At 40.8% G+C, this 22,582-nt stretch overlaps 1 protein-coding gene and 1 non-coding gene across 4 annotated transcripts in view; both read left to right on the forward strand.

Annotated features, from left to right (window-relative positions):
- MRTFB (myocardin related transcription factor B) overlaps window positions 1-12,526 on the forward strand; it is a 50,674-nt gene extending 38,148 nt beyond the window's left edge. For 2 of the 3 annotated variants that reach the window (XM_014894987.2, XM_014894996.2), the window contains exons 11-15: window positions 863-1,018; window positions 3,347-3,505; window positions 3,788-3,925; window positions 5,300-5,360; window positions 7,097-12,526. In XM_014894987.2, the coding sequence (XP_014750473.2) occupies window positions 863-1,018; window positions 3,347-3,505; window positions 3,788-3,925; window positions 5,300-5,360; window positions 7,097-7,635 (1,053 nt within the window). In that variant the 3' untranslated portion in view covers window positions 7,636-12,526. The remainder of the gene's footprint in view (window positions 1-862; window positions 1,019-3,346; window positions 3,506-3,787; window positions 3,926-5,299; window positions 5,361-7,096) is intronic. The other variant, XM_088174438.1, reaches the window with a different exon arrangement.
- A 4,328-nt stretch (window positions 12,527-16,854) lies between these two features.
- TRNAT-CGU (transfer RNA threonine (anticodon CGU)) lies at window positions 16,855-16,926 on the forward strand. Its single transcript has one exon. It is a non-coding gene; the product is annotated as a tRNA-Thr (tRNA).
- Window positions 16,927-22,582: the final 5,656 nt, after the last annotated feature.

A 22,582-nucleotide genomic window follows, 5' to 3' on the forward strand; every position in this document is an offset into this window, starting at 1 on the left:
TTCTAGGCTGATTACAGGTAGTGAATAAATACATCATAAACCAAGACAGGCTGTAAATTCAGGGGTATAAGAGTAATCTGACCAAGCTGAAGCAGTGTAACCTGTTGGTCTGAGGTAGAATTAAGCAGTAATGCACTTCCCAGTGGCATTGTTGGAACATCCTCTGCCACCCATCATGGCAGCAAAGTATTCTTCCAGCTGCAGTGTGTCCCTGGCTGTTGTGCATGCTGGGGGCCTAGGCTTGCTGTAAGCCTGTGCAGCAGCACATCCAGCAGTCTTTATGAGGAGTGGAAAATTTTGGTGAGGATGGGCTCCAGTCTACAGTGCAAGAACTGTTCCAGATCTCCACCTGAATTGTTCTAAAACCCTGCTAGAATTCTGTAACAACCTTAAGCAGCTTGTCCTGGTATTTTACTTCACCAATACTCCAGAAAGTTTTCCACTACCACTTAAAATTGCTTTTCATGAGGTTGGACACACTTCTTGCCTTTCATTGGCCATTAAAAATTACCATGGTCTTAAAAGCAACTTTTTTCTTGCATCATCAGTTTTGTCTTCTGGTTACTCATGCCAGTTCTTACAGTCCTTTCTTACTGATTTATGCTCTATCCCGTTATTTTCATCGCTGTCCGCTGGGCTCTGTCCAGTTTGTCTTTGTCTTAAAACTCTGTTGGCAAAATAAACTTCACCTTTTAGCTGGGAACTCTCCAGTATTAAACACAGTAACAGTTTGGTTTCCTGTACAGTTCACACTCATCTCTCCCAGTTAGTGCTATTTTGCATAAGGTGTGCAGTAGATTTCTACATGATGTAACTTACTGTGAGATACAAATAATTCAATTATTTTATCTTCATCCTTCAGGCTCAATCACAAGCTGGAATACAGACCCCATCACAAATACCTGCTCCTATTTCTTCCTCTGGCCTGGTGCAGACAGCACCTCAGATGCATACTCCACAATCAAAACAAAATACCATCACGCAGCATGCACTTGGTCAGACCCAACAAATCAGAAAGGTTTGTGGATAGCAATAAAAATTAAGATAAATAGTTGTATAGTCTAGTTCTAGACAATGCTTTTAGAATCTTTTATGTGTCATCTGTGTTATATACAAATGATCAAGTCACCTAACATCTGTACCATATTTTTCTGTGTAATACAATGGGCTTGTAACTCCTTCTATTTCCCAAATTTTAGTCCGTGCAGGACTTTATTTTTCAGTTGCAAATAAATACATTGTCTAAAGATTTTTTATCTTAATGGTACACTTAGGGCATGACTCTTCCTACATCCTTCCTCGTGCCTGGCACAAGTGGTGTTGTACCAGGCATAGCCCAGTCAATTTCTCTTATTTGCCACTCAATCTAAATGGGAGATTCTCATAGGCAGTTCTTAAGAGAAAGCTTTTACCTATGACTTCAGGGATTTATTCTTTTATAGAAGTTAATTTTGGTTGTCTTACTTTCCTTGTTGATTTCATCCCTCCTTATGAAGAAAGCTATGGACTCAGATCCTGAGGATGGTAATTCCAGTGAGTCAAAACCCTACCATACCTCTTCCTAAGGAATGCAGAGAATGATTCAGAGAGATCCTTCTCTTCCTCTCTACCAAAAACAATCAGCTCTGTAATGTCCCATCCCAACAGGTATTCCTCAGCACTGGATGTACAGTTGTGACTGCCACTCCAGTCATATTCATATGGGAACTGGTATCAACCCATCAGCACCAGTCATCACAAAAGAAAAGGTTTTCTCCTTCTCTGAGCCTCTTCCAGACTGATCTCTGTTATTAAGAATGTGGAGATTAGTTTTGGACCTTTATTGCATCCTTATCAGTATTGCTATTGACTGTAGGGCTTCTATTATTTAGGACAGCAAGGTTTTTCAGTCTGCCCCTAGGGACAGATAATTCAGAAACACATTCTACGATGAAGATGGTAATTTTTACAGTATATTATGTAACTGTTATATCTCAGCCTTTGAAGTTCTTATTTCAGTTTACAAAAGTGCATCATGAACCCCATGTTCTGCTGTGATTTGGAGATTGTACCTGAGCAGTGTCACTTTATCTGCCTCCGTTTGGGCTCTTGTTCCAGATAAGAGTTTACCTTAGAAGATGTATGACTGTGCTTTGCTACTCTATAGAGCTGGCTAATAAAGGGGAACACAGCTAAAGGAGCATCAATACTCTTCAGACTGCTTGTTAACCTGTTTAATTTTGTGGACATGGAGGTTATCCTCCAGAAGTCAAAACTGACATACATCCAAAAAGCAGATTTCATGCAAGTTCTCTGGGATTTACCTTGTTAATTCAACAGGTCCTATAGAGAAAATTTCCAGTCATTCTGAGGCATGTAGTTGTGCCAGAGACTGGCAGCTTGCTGCCATTGCTGCCTCCAAGTTCCTTGAAATGTCTGCAGGACATAACCAAGATCTGTATGTTCTGGTCCTCCCCACTATATAGATCAGTTTTCATGAAGACCACACTTCCCAGCAGAGTTTGCAGCCTGCTATTGCACTGGTTTTTACACCAAAACAAAAATATTGATGTGATACATCAGATCAGGACACCCCTCACACATTCAGCATTAGATCTGTCTCTGTCCATCCCTGATCTAAGATTTGTCACCTTTGTCATAAAGGTATTTGGAAGTGATACTGAATTTAAAACAGCCTTATGTGCTGATGCATTCATAGCTTCTCTTAATCTCCCTTTAACTCAAAAGTACGAGAAGCAGGATACTGCTGGGAATCATTTGCAATGATTATGTGGACTACCAGTTGAAGAAATAAAAAGTTTAATATACCAGTAACCAGTTGATACCTCTGTTAATCAGTTTTATCTTTTGCCTCTCCATCAGTTCTCATAGATACCTGTAGTTACTTTGCAAAAAAATTAGAATTATATGGCACAGATAAACCATTCTGTCTTAAAACCAGCAGGAGAGGGCAAGTGTGGATCCATGTACAGTTTGTATCAGGTCAGAAATAAGCTCATGTAATTGACTATCCACTAGGTGGGGAAATCATGGTTATGCTATTGAACTGTTCTATACATTTTCCTCATGCTTCCTGGAAAATTGCAGGAAAATGTTTTTAGTAATTAGTGATGAATGAAAGTAGGTCAGAGCACAAAGTTTCTTTCAGAAACTAACTATTCTGTATTTAGAAATTATTCTACTGAAAGGAAAAATCAATATAAATAACATTCACTTAATAGGGAATTTAAGCAAGGAAGTATTTTAGGAAAAAAGGTCTTATATTTCATAATGTAATTTACCCAATGTTACCTTTTATTAAAATAAAAACCCCACAATCTAAGACTGATCTGTTAATCCTTTTCAGGTTTTTCCACCTGCCACATCAAATACAGTATTTTCCTATCAGACTGCACCAGTTTCAACACCTTCACAATCTTTTATTAATAAAACATCAAATTCTAACATTCACCCTGGTGGTAATCAGGTCCCCTCTGTGCAGAATGGACCTGCTGCTCCCAACAAGGTAAGGATATTCCAACAATCTTCCATAAAGTTCAGGTTTGTATTATTATTCTTATATAACATATGACTACTTACATATGGAAGTACACTCAAGGAAGAATATTTCATAGATTTTAATAATGCTTATATGTGCATATGTGTGAGAATAGGAGAAAGAAACTTAGCCCTCTGATTACGCTAATACATACCTTGATGTGACAAAACTAGAATAATCTGTAGAGTTTGATACATCCTGAATTCACTGAATCACATTGTTTAGTCATTATTTTGTTCTTTCATGCAGCCTGCATCTCCATCTCAAGCCCAGCCTTACATTGTTCAGCAGCCCCTCTTCAACAACACAGTGTCCAAGACAAAAGATCCTCCTCGCTACGAAGAGGCCATAAAACAGACCCGCAGTATTCAGCCATCACAGCGTGAGGTACTTGTTTTCTTCGGTCTGTTAAAAATCACCAAAACTATTGCTTGGTTTAGGTTTTTTGTTTTGTTTGGTGTCATGATTTTCTAAGATACCCTATACTAGTTTCATAACTATGTTTAACTACAGGACTCTTTTTTCATTATGCTTTTCTTAAAGCAGCATATATGTAAATAAGTCTTACAGTTCCCAGTTGGTGATACATCTAATTGGGATAATGCTGCTATTGCTACTAACAGTAACTAGCCTTCAAATGACTTGTTTTGAGAATGTGTGATACCCAGACCACACACTTAAGAGAGGAAATGTGTTTGTATTTTCCAAAGTGAGTACACTTGAGGAGAATGTGTGTGAATGTGTTTATACACACAGGCAAACATGAACATAGGTGCTTGCTTGAAGAGAGTCTGTATTAAGTGATCTTGGTGAATAATCCTGAGTAGTGCTTTGCCAGTTTACCTTGATAAGGGTAAAAGTTCCTTTGAATTGGAAGAAATCTGTAAACAAAACCAATGAGTATCTCTAATTTTGTGCATTTATCAAAAGATAAAACCTTGTAGCCCCTAGTGCTGGTTGAGTTTTTGTGGTGGCAGATCTCAGGCACAGCTATTGCTGTCTAATGCCCTTTCCTGTGTCCTTGGCATGTGCAGGACATCCCCACAGTGAGGACACACAGGTTGTCTTAGGTCACTCTATCACTACCAGTCAGCCAAGGGCTCCCCACTAGATCTGAGAACAAATCACTTCCCATCCCTGGAGAATAAGCAATGGTTTAAAACACTTCTTCCGATCTGCATGGAAGTCTCCACTTTCTCTAGACTTGTTTTTGAAGGAGTGGGTTTTTGGGGGGTTTTGTTATCTTTTGCTTAAGGTTCAGTTATTTAGGGGATGGCTGTTTAAAACAGAGATAAGCAGTTCCTGAAAGCTTACCTCCTCTTTAAAAAATAAAAGAACATAAATCTACAAACTGGGAAAAACCCCAAAGAGACTTAATAAAATGCACCTTACATGATGGCCATTCACAGGCTGTTTCTGAGAGACAGTAGAGCAGGGTTTGCAACCCCAAAGTGCTGCAGTTATTCCCCTGGTACAAAATGGGGGCAATAACTCTCCTGATCCCTAGTTTCCTGCACCTCTCTCCTAGGTTGCCTTGATGAAGTCTCTCATGCCTTTTCCCTATTCCTTTTTACTGAAACCAACCACAGAGACTGCAAAAATGTCTCCAAAGTATCTGTTTTCTAGATAGACAATTTCATATTAAGCATTTAAGCCTTTATCATAGGTTAGTACTTACATACTGTTGAGAGAAACTAGGAACAATGAGCTTAGGAAAAAATACCACATGAAAGAGAATAACCCTGTTCTCCTGCACTACAGATTTCCAGTGCACACAGTCAGCAGATGGATGATCTTTTTGATATTCTCATCAAGAGTGGAGGTAAGCTCATTGACAGCTGTGTAATGTAGAAATTTAAAACCTGGTTATAAAAACTTGTTGCTATTATCAAATGAGAATTCTTTTAGGAACAGGAGTTAGAAGCTATCCAGCCTGAATGAAGCTAAATTTCTGAAAGTTTGCTTAGTTCCTTATTAAAGAAAACATTTACCAAAACACATACAGTCAACCTGCTGTGGAACTTCAGTGCTTGCAAATTAGGTCAGGCAGACTAATACAATAATCTCTACAGCATTCAAATGATAAGAGTTAACACCTTAGGTTAGCACAGACATACTTTATCAAAATTGGAAAAGCTGAGCAAGTCTATAACATGTTTATTGGAATTATACAAAGAACAGAATAAGGTAAGAGTTAAAGCATGCTGATAGTAAAATTTCATTAAATATAACCACATGTTATCAAATATAAACATCAAAGATACATTACTGGGAAATGTGTTCATGAACTGCATAGAGACATTAATGAATAACAACTTTATGTCAGTTAAAATAAGGGAGCTATCAGAAAGGCACTGAAATAACTAAAGTAATAAACAGAGTAGCTCAGAATAGAAGAATGAGGCTTTCAGCCATAATTAGGCTTAGCAGACTAAGAAGCTGTTACAGTACTGGGAAATGTTGTGGTGCCAAGCGATTCAATTAATGGAATGGTTTGCAACTTACATGCTGTCATACAAGGATATGACAGGAGTGTCATATATGTCATATATGCTGTTTTATAAGGGTCTTGACAGGAGTGAATGCCAGGACAGAAGGACTGGTTCTAGGCTACTGGAAGACTTTAGCCATATTCTAAACATCAGAGTATTTTTTTCTTTTTCAAAGCAAATTGCAAGGTCGCCTACTGAAAATATGAGTAGGCTGAGATAAGTAACTTGTGTAGTCAACAACTCAAGCTAAATTAATAATCATTTTTATGAAAAAAATTAAATAGAGCATTCAGGGCTGTTGCACTTAATGTAAGTAAGCTCTGCACTGAAAAATGTTTAGTACTTCAGGAGGGTGAGAAGGATGTGGGTTTTTGCTTGGAAAACCAGCACAAAATATATTGTCAGGTATATTTTTGCTGCTAGGAATATCACTTGTGCTAGAGGATTTATTTGCATATTTGTTTGTCTTATTTTTGGGCTTCATTCATGTCTAAGAATAAATTGGAACTTATGCTTTATTTCCCTTTATTGTTACTGCCACTGTCTTACATGGAACTTCTTGACAGATGTGTAGTCTTAGATTCTAGAATTGGGAATAAATGCTTCTTAATCACATCATTTCATCTCAAGGACTCTTAAGCAACCAATGTGGACACTACTAAACAGGGATGAAACTGAAAATTGGTTTGGGTATTCTTCTCTAGACAGGGAAATGTGTTGGTTCCATAATTATTCCAGTTAATGAGAAGAACCCTAAACGTGAAGAAGGTTAAGGTAACATCTAGAAATACGTTCCTTTTTTTCATTAATACTCATACTAACTGGCTGAGCTATCACTGAAAGCAGAACTCTGGGACTTTTAAAAAAATACTCTGTTATTCATGGAGGCCTTGCCAGAGTCTGATGTATGTAAGTGTGAGTATGAGTGGAGCAGCAAAGTAACTGTTACTGCACTTAATTCACTGTGGATGTGTCCTGAAGTGGGCAAAGAAGGGTTGGAAGTTCTAAGCATGAGGATATTATGGCATTATCTTTTTGAATTCAATAGTGGGTTTTTTTCTTACAGAGATTTCCCTCCCAATAAAAGAAGAACCATCTCCCATATCTAAAATGAGACCAGTAACAGCCAACATCACTACAATGCCAGTGAACACAGTGATATCCCGTCCACCGCCGCAGATCCAAATGGCCCCTCCTCCTGTGTCCTTAGAACCAACAACCAGCTTGTCTATAAGTTTGGAAAACCAACTTGAAGCCCTCTTGGATGGAACTTTACCATCAGGTAATGAAATTCCTCAACTGACAAGCAGTAATGAGGACAGAGAGTCCTTTTCTTTAATTGAAGACCTCCAGAATGATCTGCTTAATCACTCCAGCATTTTAGATCACTCTCATTCACCCATGGAAACATCTGACCCACAGTTTACTACTAATAATTCTTGTCTGTCTCTTGACCTTCCTGATACCAATTTGGACAATATGGAATGGCTGGACATTACAATGCCCAGCTCCTCATCTGGACTCACCCCTCTCAGTTCTGCTGCCCCGAGCGTGTTTTCCACTGACTTTCTAGATCCACAGGATCTACAGTTGCACTGGGATTAAACTATAGCCAATGAGAACACGACCTGCAAGTCTCTTCACAGCAGAGGTCCATTATTATACCATTCTGATTGCAGTTAACATAAATTAAGACAGTAATGTTTGGAAGAACAAATGCTTGAAGCTAATTCCTTAATGATTTTCAAGTTTACAACAGTGAATCACTTTATGCACCTATCAGTAATGCAGATCAGGGCCCTCTGAAAGCTGTATTTCACAAGTCAAGAAAGGGTGATTGTACTTCATGTTTAAAAGTACCCCAAGGTAAATGTATCACAGATATTTAAGAACGAAGTTACATCTCTGACTTTGTAATGCTTAAATGAGCAACACAACATGACTAAACTTAGAGTGAGATGTCAGTTCTCTGTATTGACCCAGTGAGCAAATGTCTGGGGGAGGGGAGGTATCACTGCACTTCATTGTTCCTGTGGAAAGCCTGAGCCAGGTTCAGAACTAATTGTGAGGGCAAAGGCAAGTAGAAGCACTGGCTGGTTCAGTGAAATTTCATATATCTAGTTTCTTAATTTGTTCAAGTTGTTTTTATATTTTGCTTTTGTGAATTTTAAAACACTTCCCCCATTATTTAATCATGAGGGAGGAATTTAACTGCATCCAAAGGGATATTAAGTGTAACTGCAAGAAATCCACTGTAGCTATGCCAGGTAATATTGAGAACACTGAATTTTCTATAGCAATGCTCTGGATTTAATAGCTAGGTTTTAATGTGTATATGAGACCGTTATTTGTATACTCTTTTAACTTTATATAGCTTATTTTTGTGAACAGAGGGGAACACAGTGGTCTTCAAACAAGAGATTACTATAATGGAAGTAAATATCCTATTTTGCTTTGTGTTTGAGGATATTTGTTAGATCATTGAATCCAGTATCTCAGCATATTAGAAAAGTTTGAGGAAGTAGAAAAGTTTAATTAATAGTGTTGTACACTACAGTCCTGCAAGCATCTATGCAAGAATAGTCCCAATGCCCTCAATAAAAGATGTTTGTAGGATGAGATCAACTTGCAGAGGACAGTGCTGACAGGACAACCATCATTTCTTAATGAATACTTTGTCTGTTGAACAGCTTTGTCTGCCACTACATAACATCAGGGAAGCCAACAGAGAAGCTGCTCAGTGCAAATCCTAAACACCAGATCAGAATGTACTGTTTGTGATAAGAAGGCATATTGCATATCTGAAACAGAGAATAGCAAAAATTAAGCTCTTACCTCACAGCACAGCATATGAATATTATTTTTTGTTTTAAAGCCCTTAGTTGTTGTTTTCAGAGTATATTATGAAAGCAGTTAGAAAAACAAACAAAAAATTCAAGTAGAACTAACATACTTTGACATTCTATGGTTGTCTCTCAGGTAATAGCTGGTAAATGTTAAATAGATGACAGAGGCTGATGATTAAACACAAAATTGGAATTTCCTATTAGGGAATTCCTAAATTAAGATAAAAGGAAACACTCCCTGTTTCCTGAAACAGTGAAATATTGTATGTTTTCTGATCTGAAAATGGATCTCATTTCACGGTTCTTTCCTCACCAACAAGTTTCAAGAATAAAGTTTAGTAGGATTGAATGAAAAAATGCCCTGAAGCTTTTGCCTTCTTCTTAGAATAATGATATGTATCAAAGAAATACTGAAAACAGTAAGTAGCTGTTATCCACCTGGCAACCTTCATCACATTTTTCAAAAAGAAAAACACAACACAATCATGTTAACATCAAAAAAATACTTTTGTCAGACAATGTTATGGAATGAACTAAAAATTTGCATCTCCAGATATAATGCAGTCTCATTTACGGATAAACAGAATTCCATTCGCTTCAGATAAAATAATAATTACATCATTGATTCAGGGTTTGAACTGATACCATATGTTTGCATCATATCAGTTACAGCACTTTAAATCAGTATGTATCTTCACTGGTTTTACTGGCCAAGAATTACTGTAAAATGAAACTAAACTAAGTACAAGAAAACAATCTTTGGAGATTTTCACTACACGCAGTTGAAAGACATAATTCCTTATTCCTTCTTGCTGTGCCTACAATACTTGAGTACAATATTACATGTGGACTGTCTGCCTTAAGCTTTGATGGTATAGGACTTTTCAATAACAGTGAACACTTAACATTCAACTTTTTTCATTCCTGTTCATCATCCTATTGTGGGAGGTAACACTCAGATATGAAGTGCTCTCGGCCGTTAGGAGAATAAGGATTAAGGACTCTTGGTCTGATAGGAACAACTCTGAATGAAATTTAGTGTTCTGCAGTACTGTCAGTTTATTGTATGTGATACACCAGACATCATACAATATATGTGTGGTTAGAGTTATCCCTTTTTGACCCTGCCTCTTGATTAAGAGGCAAGTAAATTAATTTTTAGCGGACAAATTAACCTAGAGCAACTGTACTTTCATTTTCTGATGTGCATGTAAATAGAGCTTGAAACTGGCAAAGTCATCTTGCTACAAAATTACCCTTATTGGCAGTGTAGAATGTTAATTGATCCATAGGAATCTTTGTGCAGAAATAAACCCAAACAGTTGAGATGTCTTATTATCAGTACGGTATAGCTTTCTGCTCTGAGCGTCTGTTTGAAAAAAAAAATTAAGGGATCATTTTAGTTTCTGAAGTACAAATATTCTAGTGTAGGGAATGTGTGATTACTTTTCTGTACATTTCAGAATTGTGTATTAAACCTTATATAAAATGGTTTGCTTTAGACTTTGTTCTGAAATGTGGTATGTTTGCCATAGTTGTATATGCCTGTTTATGGCAGAAATAGGTTTTGCTTAGACTTTTGTGTGTGCATGTTTTACATGAAAATTCTTGTAGCACAAATACAATATATCTTAGAAATTGAATCATGACTGTGCAGTTTGACTGCACGGAACTGAATCTTTCTCATTTAAGAGAACAGTTGCAAAGGAATGCACTGGCACTAAATTTGCCTTTCAAATGGCTGCAGTATACTAACAGAATGCATCCTATCAAATGTGGGGTTAGTGGGTCCTTCAAAGTAATTAAGAGTACCTTTTAATCAGTGTGAAAATCAAAATTTGGCTGTTTACACATCTAGACAGAGAGAGCTCAGACAAGTTTTACAAGGCTCAAGTTACTCAAGAGGAGTCACATCCTGTGTTCAGTAGAGAAATGGAATTTGTTAGGCACTTTTAGCGCCATTCAGCATCAATTTACAGCAAGGAAGTTTACAAGCAAAATTTTGTTTAACATTAGAAATAGTTCAAAAAGCATTGTCATACTCTCTCTGACAATAAAATTAATTTATGGCAGTTGTTCTCTACAGAAATTTAAAGTGTAATCCAGAAATGTGGGCTTGCAGACCTGCAGAATCAGGTCTGCTTTAAAAAGCTGAGGCCACAGCTTTTAGAAATAATCAGTACTTAATACTGACATTTATTTCCCAGGTATTTCTAAATTCACCGACAGGAGTCATGTTCAGAGAAGATGGTGATCCAAACAGAAGAGTCAATATTAAACTTTTCTGTTCCATAATCTCAAGCATTCAGATGCCTCAGAAGTAGGCACTGTAATCAGAACCCAAGTTCAAGCTGCTGAACTATTTTCAAGGCAGAGAAACTGCAGTTACAGGATACATTGAACTGGAAGGGCATTATGTTATCAAAACACAGGAAAGCTCACCGATGTAAACAATTACTATTTGGATGGCATCTTAAGTGTATTATAAACTTAAAGCAAACTATTAAAACTGGAAAAAAAAAAATCTTCCACTTATCTCTAGTAAATGTTCTGTTGAAACTCTTGGTATTGTGGTCTATGAAATCAACTTTCAGTGACTTCTGGACCATACCCCAGAAGGTGTTTCATGTGAGATCCGTGGAATTGAGTTACATACAGTATATACATGGCCAATAAAGAGCATCCATTAAAACCTGAAATAATCTCAAATATTCCTTTTATAGCAGTTTGCTAGGAATAAAGTGCAAAAAAGAGACACCTACATTATTCTGTAGTGTCCAATACTGAATTTAAAGTGTTTTTAAGTTAAAAGTGCATAAATGTATTTGTAGAAATCTAGCCAAAAAAGCCATTCTAGCTATGAGAGCAAATTCTCAAAAAAAAGCAGGGAATGGTTAATAACTATATAATCACACTATTTTTATAAAAATATACAGCTCAGATATTCAAAAGACAGCCTAAAATAAATTATAATAATATAAAAGTTTAAATAGGAACCAAAGCATTGCCATTTATATTGCCAAAGGAGGCACTTTGTATTTTAAAACATAGGAAATTACGTCCCCCAAAATGTTACCCATACTTTTTTAAAATTACGGATGTAGATATTTTCAAAGCTGTTTTTGATGTTTAACAGTACAGATTTGTTTTTGTTGTTTGAGAAATTTGTAGTAAGTAATAGCACAGGCTTTTTTTCCAGCTAGGATTTTCTTCACAGTACTGCTTGCAGTAGAAATAACGCTAACCCTAGTAGGTGTTTCTCTTCTTATTTTCCTAGTCATAATTATGTCTTAGCATCTCATTTTGTGAAAATAAGAAGATGAACACCTGTCCCTGGGGCCCTCTTCATTTAAGCACTACTTTACTAAATGCAAATTATGGCAATCAGGGCGTCAGTTTATGTATTGCCTTTCTAGAAGAAACCATGATGCCTTTGTATTTGCTGTTTGCACCCCTGAAATCAATTCCATATGTTTGAATGCCATATGTTTTGCACATTGTACTGTATATATGTAATGCATACTGTATTTTTATATGTGTACTACATTTATCAAATATTTTGTACATAGTGGCAATATTGTAGCTACTGAGGAAATGTTTGATATTTCAGCATTTTTGCTAAGTGTCTCAAATAAAAAAGGAAAACTGTTCATTTGTCTGTGGTTACTACTTAAAAGTGAAAATATCATTCTGACTTTATGAGTCTGAAACATTTGGCCTATGTTCTAAGTACCCTTCTCACAAAAAGGAGTAAGAATGAACCCTATACTTAGACAAACTCCAAAAGAATTATGGTTTGTCTTCAAAATCAGAGCCAAAATCTGTAAGAACAGAGACTTCCTGAACCCTCAGTTTAGGTTTGGATTTTCGGTTTTTCTAGCAAATTTTTAATATAGAATCATTTACTCATAGAATGGCCTGGGTTGGAAGGGATCTTAAAGCTTATCTTGTTCCCTGCCATGGGGAAAGACACCTTCCACTGTCCCAGGCTGCTCCAAGCCCCGTCCAGCCTGGCCTTGGACACTTCCAGGGATGGGGCAGCCACAGCTTCTGTGACTCATTCCAGTATCTCAGCACCCTCACAGTAAAGAGCTTCCGCCTAATACCCAACATAAACCTACTCTCTTCCAGTTTGAATCCAATCCCCCTTTGTCCTCTCACTACAAACCTCTTGTAATGCACTTTAATACATGACTTTCCCAAATTCTTCCAAGGTTTTCAAGATGTGTTGGGTTGTGAGATGTTGTATTTTTGATTTGCATTCTGCTCAGCTTCTAGAACACCTGAATGCATTTCTTCAGGAGAATGAATTATAAGCTGTTTGCACAAGCTTCTTTTAAGGATGAAGCTGTTTCATTTAAATATTTAGTGTTATACTTCCCCCTGTGAAGGCAGTCCTGTACTAACCCGCCCTTTCCTTATTAAAGTCTGTTCTACACTGATGACATCAGAACTTGGCCAAACATTAAAAACCCTATAAAGTAGTAAGTAGTAATTGAGTAAAACTGAACAAATTAAAAATTACTAATTAACACTGTAAATTTAATAAAATACCTTTTCTCTGTGAACTTTAACCATTGTAAAAGTTTGTAGACTGTATGTGCCACAAACTTGCCTTAGATACCACACACCAAACACAAAGATTGCAAGACAAGTGCAGCACTTTTCAACTATGTATTTGTGCATTAAAGAAATTACAGCTGGAGTATAGCACAGATTAAAGCACTTGTTTTGATGCCAGCTGACAGGCTGGGGGTTTGATTGTTTTACAGTGACAAAGAATATAAACACATAACCTTCCTTCACCAGCTGTGTTCATATTTGATGTAAACACAAAACAAGGCTTGATGAAACTTATGATTATGCTGAGTGAACTTTTTCCACAGGCTAAACCTTGATTTTCAATAAAAACTCAATTTACTCAAACATGCTCTACAGATGGCCATCACCACATTTGTCTTTACCACATTCAATGCCATTTAGCTCCTGCCTGTTGGTTTGTTGTTTATTGTACAGATGTTGTTAGAGGGACATATTTCTTAGAGGATTTGTACTGTCTCAAGCAGGAGCTGTTTCTTTGGTGGCAAAGAAGTCACAGTCACATGGATTTCCCCACACCTTCATAGTCTGCAACCTTACCAAGACACTCCTAATGCAAAAATCAAAGTAACAAACTAGAGCTTCTCAGAGCCAACAGCCAGGGCTTGGGGTTTTTTCCTTCAAGTGTTTATCCATAAATGTAATGAGAAATTCTAAGATAAATGCTTCTCTTTATGTAAAAAAATTACCTGAAGTTGAGTCTCCAGTCTTCTCTGCAGAAAAAGGACTGCAAGGCCACTCTGCCATCTACTGTGTCATTCTAGAACCTCTCCGAGACAAGCACTGTGGATTAGAAGCTAAAATAGTGAAGAGAAACATTCTCTTATACAGCTAAGACCAAGTCAAAGCTCAAGTAACTGCAAGTGAGGAGCATTCCAGCTCTTCAGCATCCCATAGCAAATCTTTATAAAACTCAACATCCCATAGCAAGTCTTTATAAAACGCTATAGAACCAAACCTACATAAATAGGATTGTTCCCCTGTATCTCAGAAAAGTCAGGGAATGTGTTGAAGGGCCTGGTTTTGCACATGAAAACAGACACCAAAGCCTCTCCTAAAGCAACACCTCCATCTCATATGTGTAAGGCTAAAGAAAGAAAGAAAAAAAAACCCATCGGGTGATTATTTCTCCATGCAACAAAATCTCTGAAAGTATCTTTTCAGCAATAGAGTCCTCTCAGACTTCCCTTTTGAAAAGCCATGTTGTGTTTAAAAGAAGCTTGTGTGTCAGAAGAGACCAGCCCTTAATGCACGAGGAGGATTCAGCACGGAGGAAGGGCTTTCACACCGAGCTCAAACAAGGGAAAGGGCCAGCATAAAAGGCATTTCCAAACAAAAGTATCCAGACACCAAAAAGGCAATTACACCTCTTAAAATCAAGTTAACTTTTTTAATTATAAAAACTATTGCAATAAATCAGCTCACCATTAAACAGCACTTTGTTTAGGCAGGAACAGTTTCTCCAGACACACTAAGGAAGTTAGGCTCAGAGAGTAGACAAATTTTTTTAAACCAAATCAAGTATTTCCTCTTAATCTAGTTAGAAGATATTTATGAATTCAAATTGAAGTTTCCATTTCTCCATAAGGATGAACTTGATCAATAGAACTTGATTTACCATTAAATACTATTCCCATTGTCAAGCAAATACATTTATTAAAATATAGTGTATTTGAAGACATAAAACCCACATGAATTCCACCAACAAATCTAACAGCCCTCACAATCAGCACAGAAGTACCTCTCAGCTCACAAGGATCCAAAAACATTAATAAGCACAGATGTGAGCTGCACAGGAACTGTGATGGCAAGTCACAATTGGCAAGTATGGCACATAAAAGAGCATGTTTTGTAATAAGCAATTAGGCCAGAAATGGCATATCATCAATCAAACATGATTGATTTAAACAACTCCCTCCTGCTGCAGCTTGGCAATACTAACTCCTTCAGCCAGGGGAGAGAAGTGGCTCTCTGAGGTCACCCCATTCACAAACGTTACAGGTATGAGAGTTGAGGGAGGCAGCACCCACTCCTACACACCATCACACTTGGAAATGCTGCAGTGATTACACTGACAAGACAAAAGCAGAATACAACAGTGCTATTCTCACTTCCCAGCTTTCCATAGTCCAGATGAGGGCATGTGATGAACAAAACTAGCAGATAAATTCCAGCAAGCGTTAGGATTGGCCAGGCCATCAGTTATGCCCATAGGGACTGGAAAATTAGGTCACTTTTGGGGCAGCTTTTTCAAGGTAGCAGCTAACACACTTAACAAGGGCTGACTATCCAGTAAGGTAATTTAAATTAAACACTTTTCACTGCAGGTCAAGCTAATTCAAACCACTCTGTTTAAGCACAGGCAGGCATAGAGTTATCACAAACCAACAAATGATAAACTTTTAAAGAACTAAAATGTTTTCATACAGTCAAGGCATCAAGCATGCCTTTCCATGAGGAGAGTTCAAAGAACATCCCGAAAGGATACAGAAGTATTTCCCTGCTCACTGCAGGGGGGTTCAACTAGAGGACCTTTGAAGGTCTCTTCCAAGCCAAACTATTTTGGTTCTGTATCAACCTTTTAATGCCACCTGCATTACAGCACTACCAAACCAGTAACTCTGATCTCAACCTTTGCAATGGTACCTCTGTAATATGTTCACATGCTTCTTCCACAAGGAAACCAAAACTACACCAAAAGGAATATAAAACTTGGATGTGGAGCAAGTTTCATGGAGAATTGAAACAGACCTCCACAATGAACATTAAATAAAAACTAAAAGCTTTGTTTTCAGGTCACACTTGTAAAAATCTAGGAAATCCAGTCTAGAAAATATCTTTTCCGCATTTCACAACACTGAGTTTTCTGAGGGAACAGCTACCAGGCAGTAAGTGTGTTTAATTTAGTATTTACCATTTAATTATCTCAAGGGTTTTGCACTCCTGCTTCTCTTCTCGGAGGAAGAAAGTTTTAATCCCGCTTTTTTCCCCCTCTCTAGGCCGTTGTGGCCGATGTGATGCAGCCCCTCGAGTGCCATCTCCAGGCACCGCACCCTCACGGCCCCGGGGCCGGCCTGGGCAGAGGGCACTGCCCTCAGAACGCCTCCACAGGCGGAGAGGAGGCTCTTGGCAGTTCGGAGAGCGGGAGAGCGTGAGAGACAGCGAAGAAAGGAGAGCGAACCCGGGACCCGCAAAGAGAGGCAGAACGAGCCCAAGGGCAGCTCCGGCTCCGGCCCCTCCCTCCCGCTCCGCCCCTCAGCCCCTCAGGGCGGCGCGCCCCCGGCAGGTGGCGGCGCAGGCGCGCGCGAGGGCGGGCCGTGGGCGGGTGCGCGGGAGTGGCGCCAGCGATAGAAAGGCGTCGGGAGGAGTACTTAACGCAGGCGCGGTGGCCAAGTGGTAAGGCGTCGGTCTCGTAAACCGAAGATCACGGGTTCGAACCCCGTCCGTGCCTTGGTGGATCCGCGCTGGGGGGAGCTGTCCCCTTTCTTTTTAAGTGAAGGCGGAGCCGCGGCCGCAGCCGGATCCGCCCGCCCAGCACCGGGCACAGCGGGCGTGGCGGCTCCGCAGAGCTCCGGCCGCCGAGCGCACCCGGCAATGGCAGAGCCGTTGGCACCGGGCACGTCCCTGACTCCCCCAGCCAAGGGTCTCTGACCGGCGGCAGCGCCTCCCCCGGCCCCAGCGAATGGTTCTGATCCGTGTCCTGACGCCGCTGCCTCCACCGCAGGTATCCCTGCCCTGCCGCATGCCTCAGCGGCTGCACCACCGCCCTCCTCACATCTGCGCCAAGAGAAACGTTTTGTTCGTGTTTTCTTTGAGCCTAATGCTGTTTTCAAGAGACCCTCAGTTCAGCCTGAAGAAATAAAAAGTACTTTGAAACGTGAAAGGCCAAGGTGACTGCTGAGGCCGAGTGCAAGTCGTGTCACGCGCCTTTTCTACACAGCAGCCTTGAGGCAGGTGCTGGTGTCCACCTTAACATGGAGTCATTCCTGGGAGGAGCACCAGGAGCCTCTGCAGGGTCTTGTTTAAAGACATCCTCCAGCTCCTTCAAGCTCCTGTTTGCAGAGAGCCTTCTAGAGAGGCTGCAGCTATCAAGATCAGCCCCCAGCTCCCTTTCACTGGATCACCCCCACCCTGCCACCATGTAATTAAGTATTTATTAATTTGGTTCCATCTTCTGATTAGTAAACAATGAGGTTTCTTCATCTGTATCACTAACCACTTAAAATTATTATTTGCAATCTGATTAGCGTGTATGTTTCTAATTTTTAATAGAAAAAAAACTCCCTGTGACGCTGGAAATGGGTAAGGAAAGGGTGTGGTGGTTGCACTCACAGGAGCCCAGCAGTGCTCCCCTGCTCCAGGTGAAACAAACACCGGATGCTTTGGACACAGCTGATCCAGCAGGACCGCACTGGCCAGGAGCTCCAACTCGGTGACACTGACGGGACCAGGCACCAAACCCGCACACACAGTTAAGGGTTGATAGTACTTAAACCCATCCTAACAGTGTAAATAGGAACAGAATTACTAATTGAAGGGAATCTTTATTGATTCATGTTTGATATTTACTTACCATTTGAAATTTTACTGATCGCTGTGTCCAAACAATCAATTTTGTTCTCTTCCTGACACATCTTCCTCTCATGTTCTGCACCACTGTTGTAAGGAATATAAACTGTACGTTTATTGTATGAACAGAAACAAATGTCCTTAACTATTTACACTGGATTTTGTAAATATTCTTAGATATTTTTACTTATGGATACAAAGGACGGTGAAGTACCCCCATGTCCCTGAAACTACCTTCATAGGTATGCAAAAAGCAAACTCAAGGACAAAACACGTATCTGATAAATACTGCTTTCTGTTTACTATAGCCTCAGGGATAAGCCTCTCAAGGAGGGTGGAGATGAGCCACCTTGCCACTGATGAGTAAAGCTTTCATAAATTCTTGCTTGTTTTTTAGAAATAGTATATTTATAGGACAAAGCCAGGTATGCACAAGAGCTCTATGTCTGTGTCTCACCCTCTTAACGATGGTTTGAGGCCTGTGAGTCTGTGTTAGATGACACAGAAATCAGATGACACAGTCTGTTTTTCCACAGTTTGCAGACAGAACTTACATTTTGTTGAATAACACTGCTAAACTATTAGTGTGATAACAATGTTGCTAAGTAACATTTTTAGACATGTCTTGTGGCTATTTACTTGAAATTAATTTTGTAATTACAAAACTATCTGTGCACACACAGCCTAGGAGAAACGTGTAGCCCAGAAATAGTAACTCCAGCAGCAGTTAAGAGGTAGAAATAATTGATATATCACATGGGTCTACTGCCACAATGGATTAATTTACCTGATGTTAAACTTTTTTGAAATTGTTACTCTATTTGCCTTCAGCTTTCTTCTTTTTAGACAACACAATGCCCAAATTTAAAAATCTCTCCTTTCAGGCCACATTCTCTACACCTCTAATCATCCTTGCTACAATTCCCCCAGTCCTCTGCAGATGCTACATATTCTTCTTGAACTGAGCAGCCGGCGAGGCTTAGCAGCAGTGCTCAGAGCAGGGCATTTCCACAGAGCAGGGCTCAGGGCAGAGGCCAAGCAGGAATGAGCATCATACACCCCAGCAAAGGCCAGGCTGCCATTGCCACTGTGCCCCGAGAGGCTGCCCAGCTGCCACGGCACCACAGCACACTGAGCTCACACTGAGCACTGACCAGCACACATGGCCCTGTCCCCAGACCGCACCACGGGATGTGAAATTTAAACCCCAAACTGGCTCCCTCGCCCCATGCCTGGCAGCACTGCACCCCCTGCAGCCCTGGCTCTCTGGCACCTGCACATCCCTGTGGCACCCGGCACAAAGGGTAAACCAGAACCCAGGGGCTGGGGAATCCCAGGACACAATCTGTACTACAGTCATGTGAAATGAGTCCCCTCCATTTAATCCAGTTTCTATCACTGCATAATTAAAAAAAATTTAAAAAATCCCTTACACTGTGCAGTGATATTGGTGAATTCAGAAGGTGAAGCAAATTTAATTTAGCTTCATATTCTTTATTTTGTCACTATAACAGCGTCTTGCTGCCTTTTTAATTGAATTTTGCTTGTGACAACCAGTATGACCAACAGAGGACAGCACATCCATTTATTTTCATGATTAAAAGATCCTGAGCTTGAAGCTGCCATTCACTTTTTCACTCAGGAAATGAGAGTGACAGGCAGAGTGGAGCAGTGTGCCATAAGTAAGCCAGCCAGATTAAAAAGGCCTTTTTGCAATTAACTAGAGCTGTTTTGAATTCCAGGAGATTACTTTAAGTAAATCTACTTCTAACCAGGCATTATTGCTAACGAAACACTGTGGGTGCACGTTGGTGAGACCTGCGTCTGTATTTTGACGCAATTGTTTACTGAGCGCTGCAATAACAGTTAAAACATACTTAGGAGTCAAAGCACACTCGAATGTCAGGTGAACTCTGCTAATTCCCCTTCAAAACTGCAGACAGACAAGGTGTCTGTAACCAAGTTTTGATTAAATGTGAGTGTTCATAAAACACTGAAGTGAAGCCAACTCCAGTGTTTTCATTGCATCTGATTTAGGGGCAGAGAAGACTCTGCAAGTCATAATGAAATTCAAAGAACAAACCCAAGGATTTCATGTGGCTGAGGAGAATTTCATTAAGGAAATCCAATTAACCTGCAAGAGTTGCATAGATTGAAATCTATTATCTTTCTCCAAAAGCTGGCTTTGTGGTTTTTATAGCAACCTTTGCTATTCCTGGATAAATAATGCTTTATTACAAATGCACTGACATCTTTATATAATTAACAGCATATAATAACGTCTTCATTCATCTCTGCTTTGCAAACATGCAATTCTGCTTCCTACGAAATGTATCAAATAGTGTTTTTAAAGAAGATATGAGTCAGAACGGATTGGGTGTTAGACACTAGCACAAAGCAAACACAGATTTAGGAGACACATGAGGAATAATGTGGCTCCTGACAGCGTGTAGCTCTGCGTTTGTCGGTCAGGGCCTGATCCTGTGAATTGCTGAACTGAATTAATTAAGAGCCTAAGATACCATTAAGTCCATGGGGACTGACAGTGCTCAGCACTACTCAGTGTTGAGGCCCTTAAATAAAAGCCAACCTACAAATTCCAATTCATGCGAGTAACAATATTGCACACAGCTACAGTGGGGACATGAATTATTCACATCAGTGTAGCATGAAAGATGCAAACAGCAAAGCCTGTTTAAAATAACACACAAATATTCAATGTTTCTGTGATATGTGGGAGAGTTATCATTTGGCCCATTTTTCACTCATATGCATATTGCTTTTATTAATTGCGTGCATAGGTCTGATATGAAGATGTGGAAAAAATATATACAGGCGATAGACATCTAATAAACATTAGTAGAAAACGAGGAAAGAAGGTTCCTGATTAGCATTCTTCCCATATGAAACTACTAGATTGTATCGGAGTTAAGTGTTTTACCACTCTTTTTTTTTAACCATTATCTGATCAGAGAAGCATAAAAAGCACTTTATTGCCTTTTTTTTTATCCCTGTGCTAGGAGCCCTCTGCAGGAAGTGAAGCTGAATTTCACAAATCTTCCCTTTCTGACGTCTCCCGAATTTCTAGGAATACCCCTTCCCTGTTACTATATTTGGTGGTAGTTTCTAGGAAAAAAATAATTTTCGGACGGTCTTAGACTCACCACACCTCCTCTCCGAGGACTGTGCGCCCCGGGTCTCCTGGCACGGCCCCCGCGGAGTTGAGGAGCTCACGGCTCGGGCTCACAACTCCCGGCGCAGACTGCACGTCTTTGTAGCACTGTTGGAGGAATGAGCATGGAGAAGGAGTGGGAAGGGGAGAGGTGTCTTTGTGGCAACAATGAGTGAATCTTCTCTAGTTTTTTTCCTGGCGGCTGCTCTTTTTTTTTTCTTTCTTTCTTTTTCTCTCCCTGCACTTTTTTTTTGCCCCCTTTTTTCAAGGAAGAGGATCTTAATGAAAGAAGAAGAAAAAAAAAACCTCTGGATTTTTTTCCCCCCTCCGTTTCCCCTCTCCCCCTCCCCTTGATGTGGCCTCTTGTTTAGCTTGTGGCGTGACCGTGATGAAGAAATGTTTCAGGGCGCCTGGCAGGGTGATCTTTTTATGTAATGAGTCAGGATTTTGCCAACGGAAGGAGCCGGCTCGGAGCGAGGACCGGAGGGCTGTCTCCTTTCAAGAACGGGGACCTGCCCGGAGAGCGGCTCCCTGTGCTCGGGATCCCCGCTCGCTGCGGGCGCTGATCCATTCCCATTCCCGGCTCGCGGGGGCACCGCCGCGGGCACTGACAAGTGGTGAGTTGCGCTCTCCCTCCGCGCCCCCGCTCCGCGCCGCCCGCGGGGAGCAGCGCGGCGCCGCGACGTTCCTCGCCGAGGCCGCAGGTGCGGCCGCCGCCCCGCGCCCCCTTCCGCGGGCAGCCGGGGCCGCGCCCTGCGCGGGGATGGGGCGGCTCCGCGCCGGGCGGGCACCGGGGCGTGCGGGCGCGGCCGCGGAAAGGCGCCCCGGGAGCGGCGGCGCCGCGGGGCCGCGCATCGCCGGGCGCGCGGCCCCGGGCAGCTCCCGGCGCGGCCCCGCGCCCACCTGCCGCAGGCCGCGGAGGGGGCGCGCCGGGCGGATCGCCGCCGTGCCGGCACCCTCGGGAGCCACAGGTGGCCGCTCCCCGCCGTGGCCGCTCCCCGCCGTGGCCGGCCGCCGGTCCCGTCCCGCTGCCTCCGCGTGGCTTCTGCGGCGACTTTGGCCAGGCACAAATAACTACAAATGCGCGTGCGGAGGGGTGTCGATGCGCACCGTCTGATCTGCTCGTGTGAAAGCATGGCCAGAAAAATCTCCTAAATCATCACAGCCATAAATAAGTCAGTTAAAATGTATGGTCTGTAGAAAGAGGAATTATTTAAACATTTCTACTTAGCGAGAATTTCCATCAACTTCTCTACGCTTTCCTTTCAGGATGTATTTGGTGATTATAAAGCAGTTCAGCTAGGACAGCATTCTTCGGCTCCGCGTTTTGACTATCAAAAGCAGAATGAATGTAATAGTGGCTTTT

The sequence above is a fragment of the Sturnus vulgaris genome, chromosome 16, assembly GCF_052056855.1.
Source record: "Sturnus vulgaris isolate bStuVul1 chromosome 16, bStuVul1.hap1, whole genome shotgun sequence".
NCBI classification, from domain to species: Eukaryota; Metazoa; Chordata; class Aves; order Passeriformes; family Sturnidae; genus Sturnus; species Sturnus vulgaris.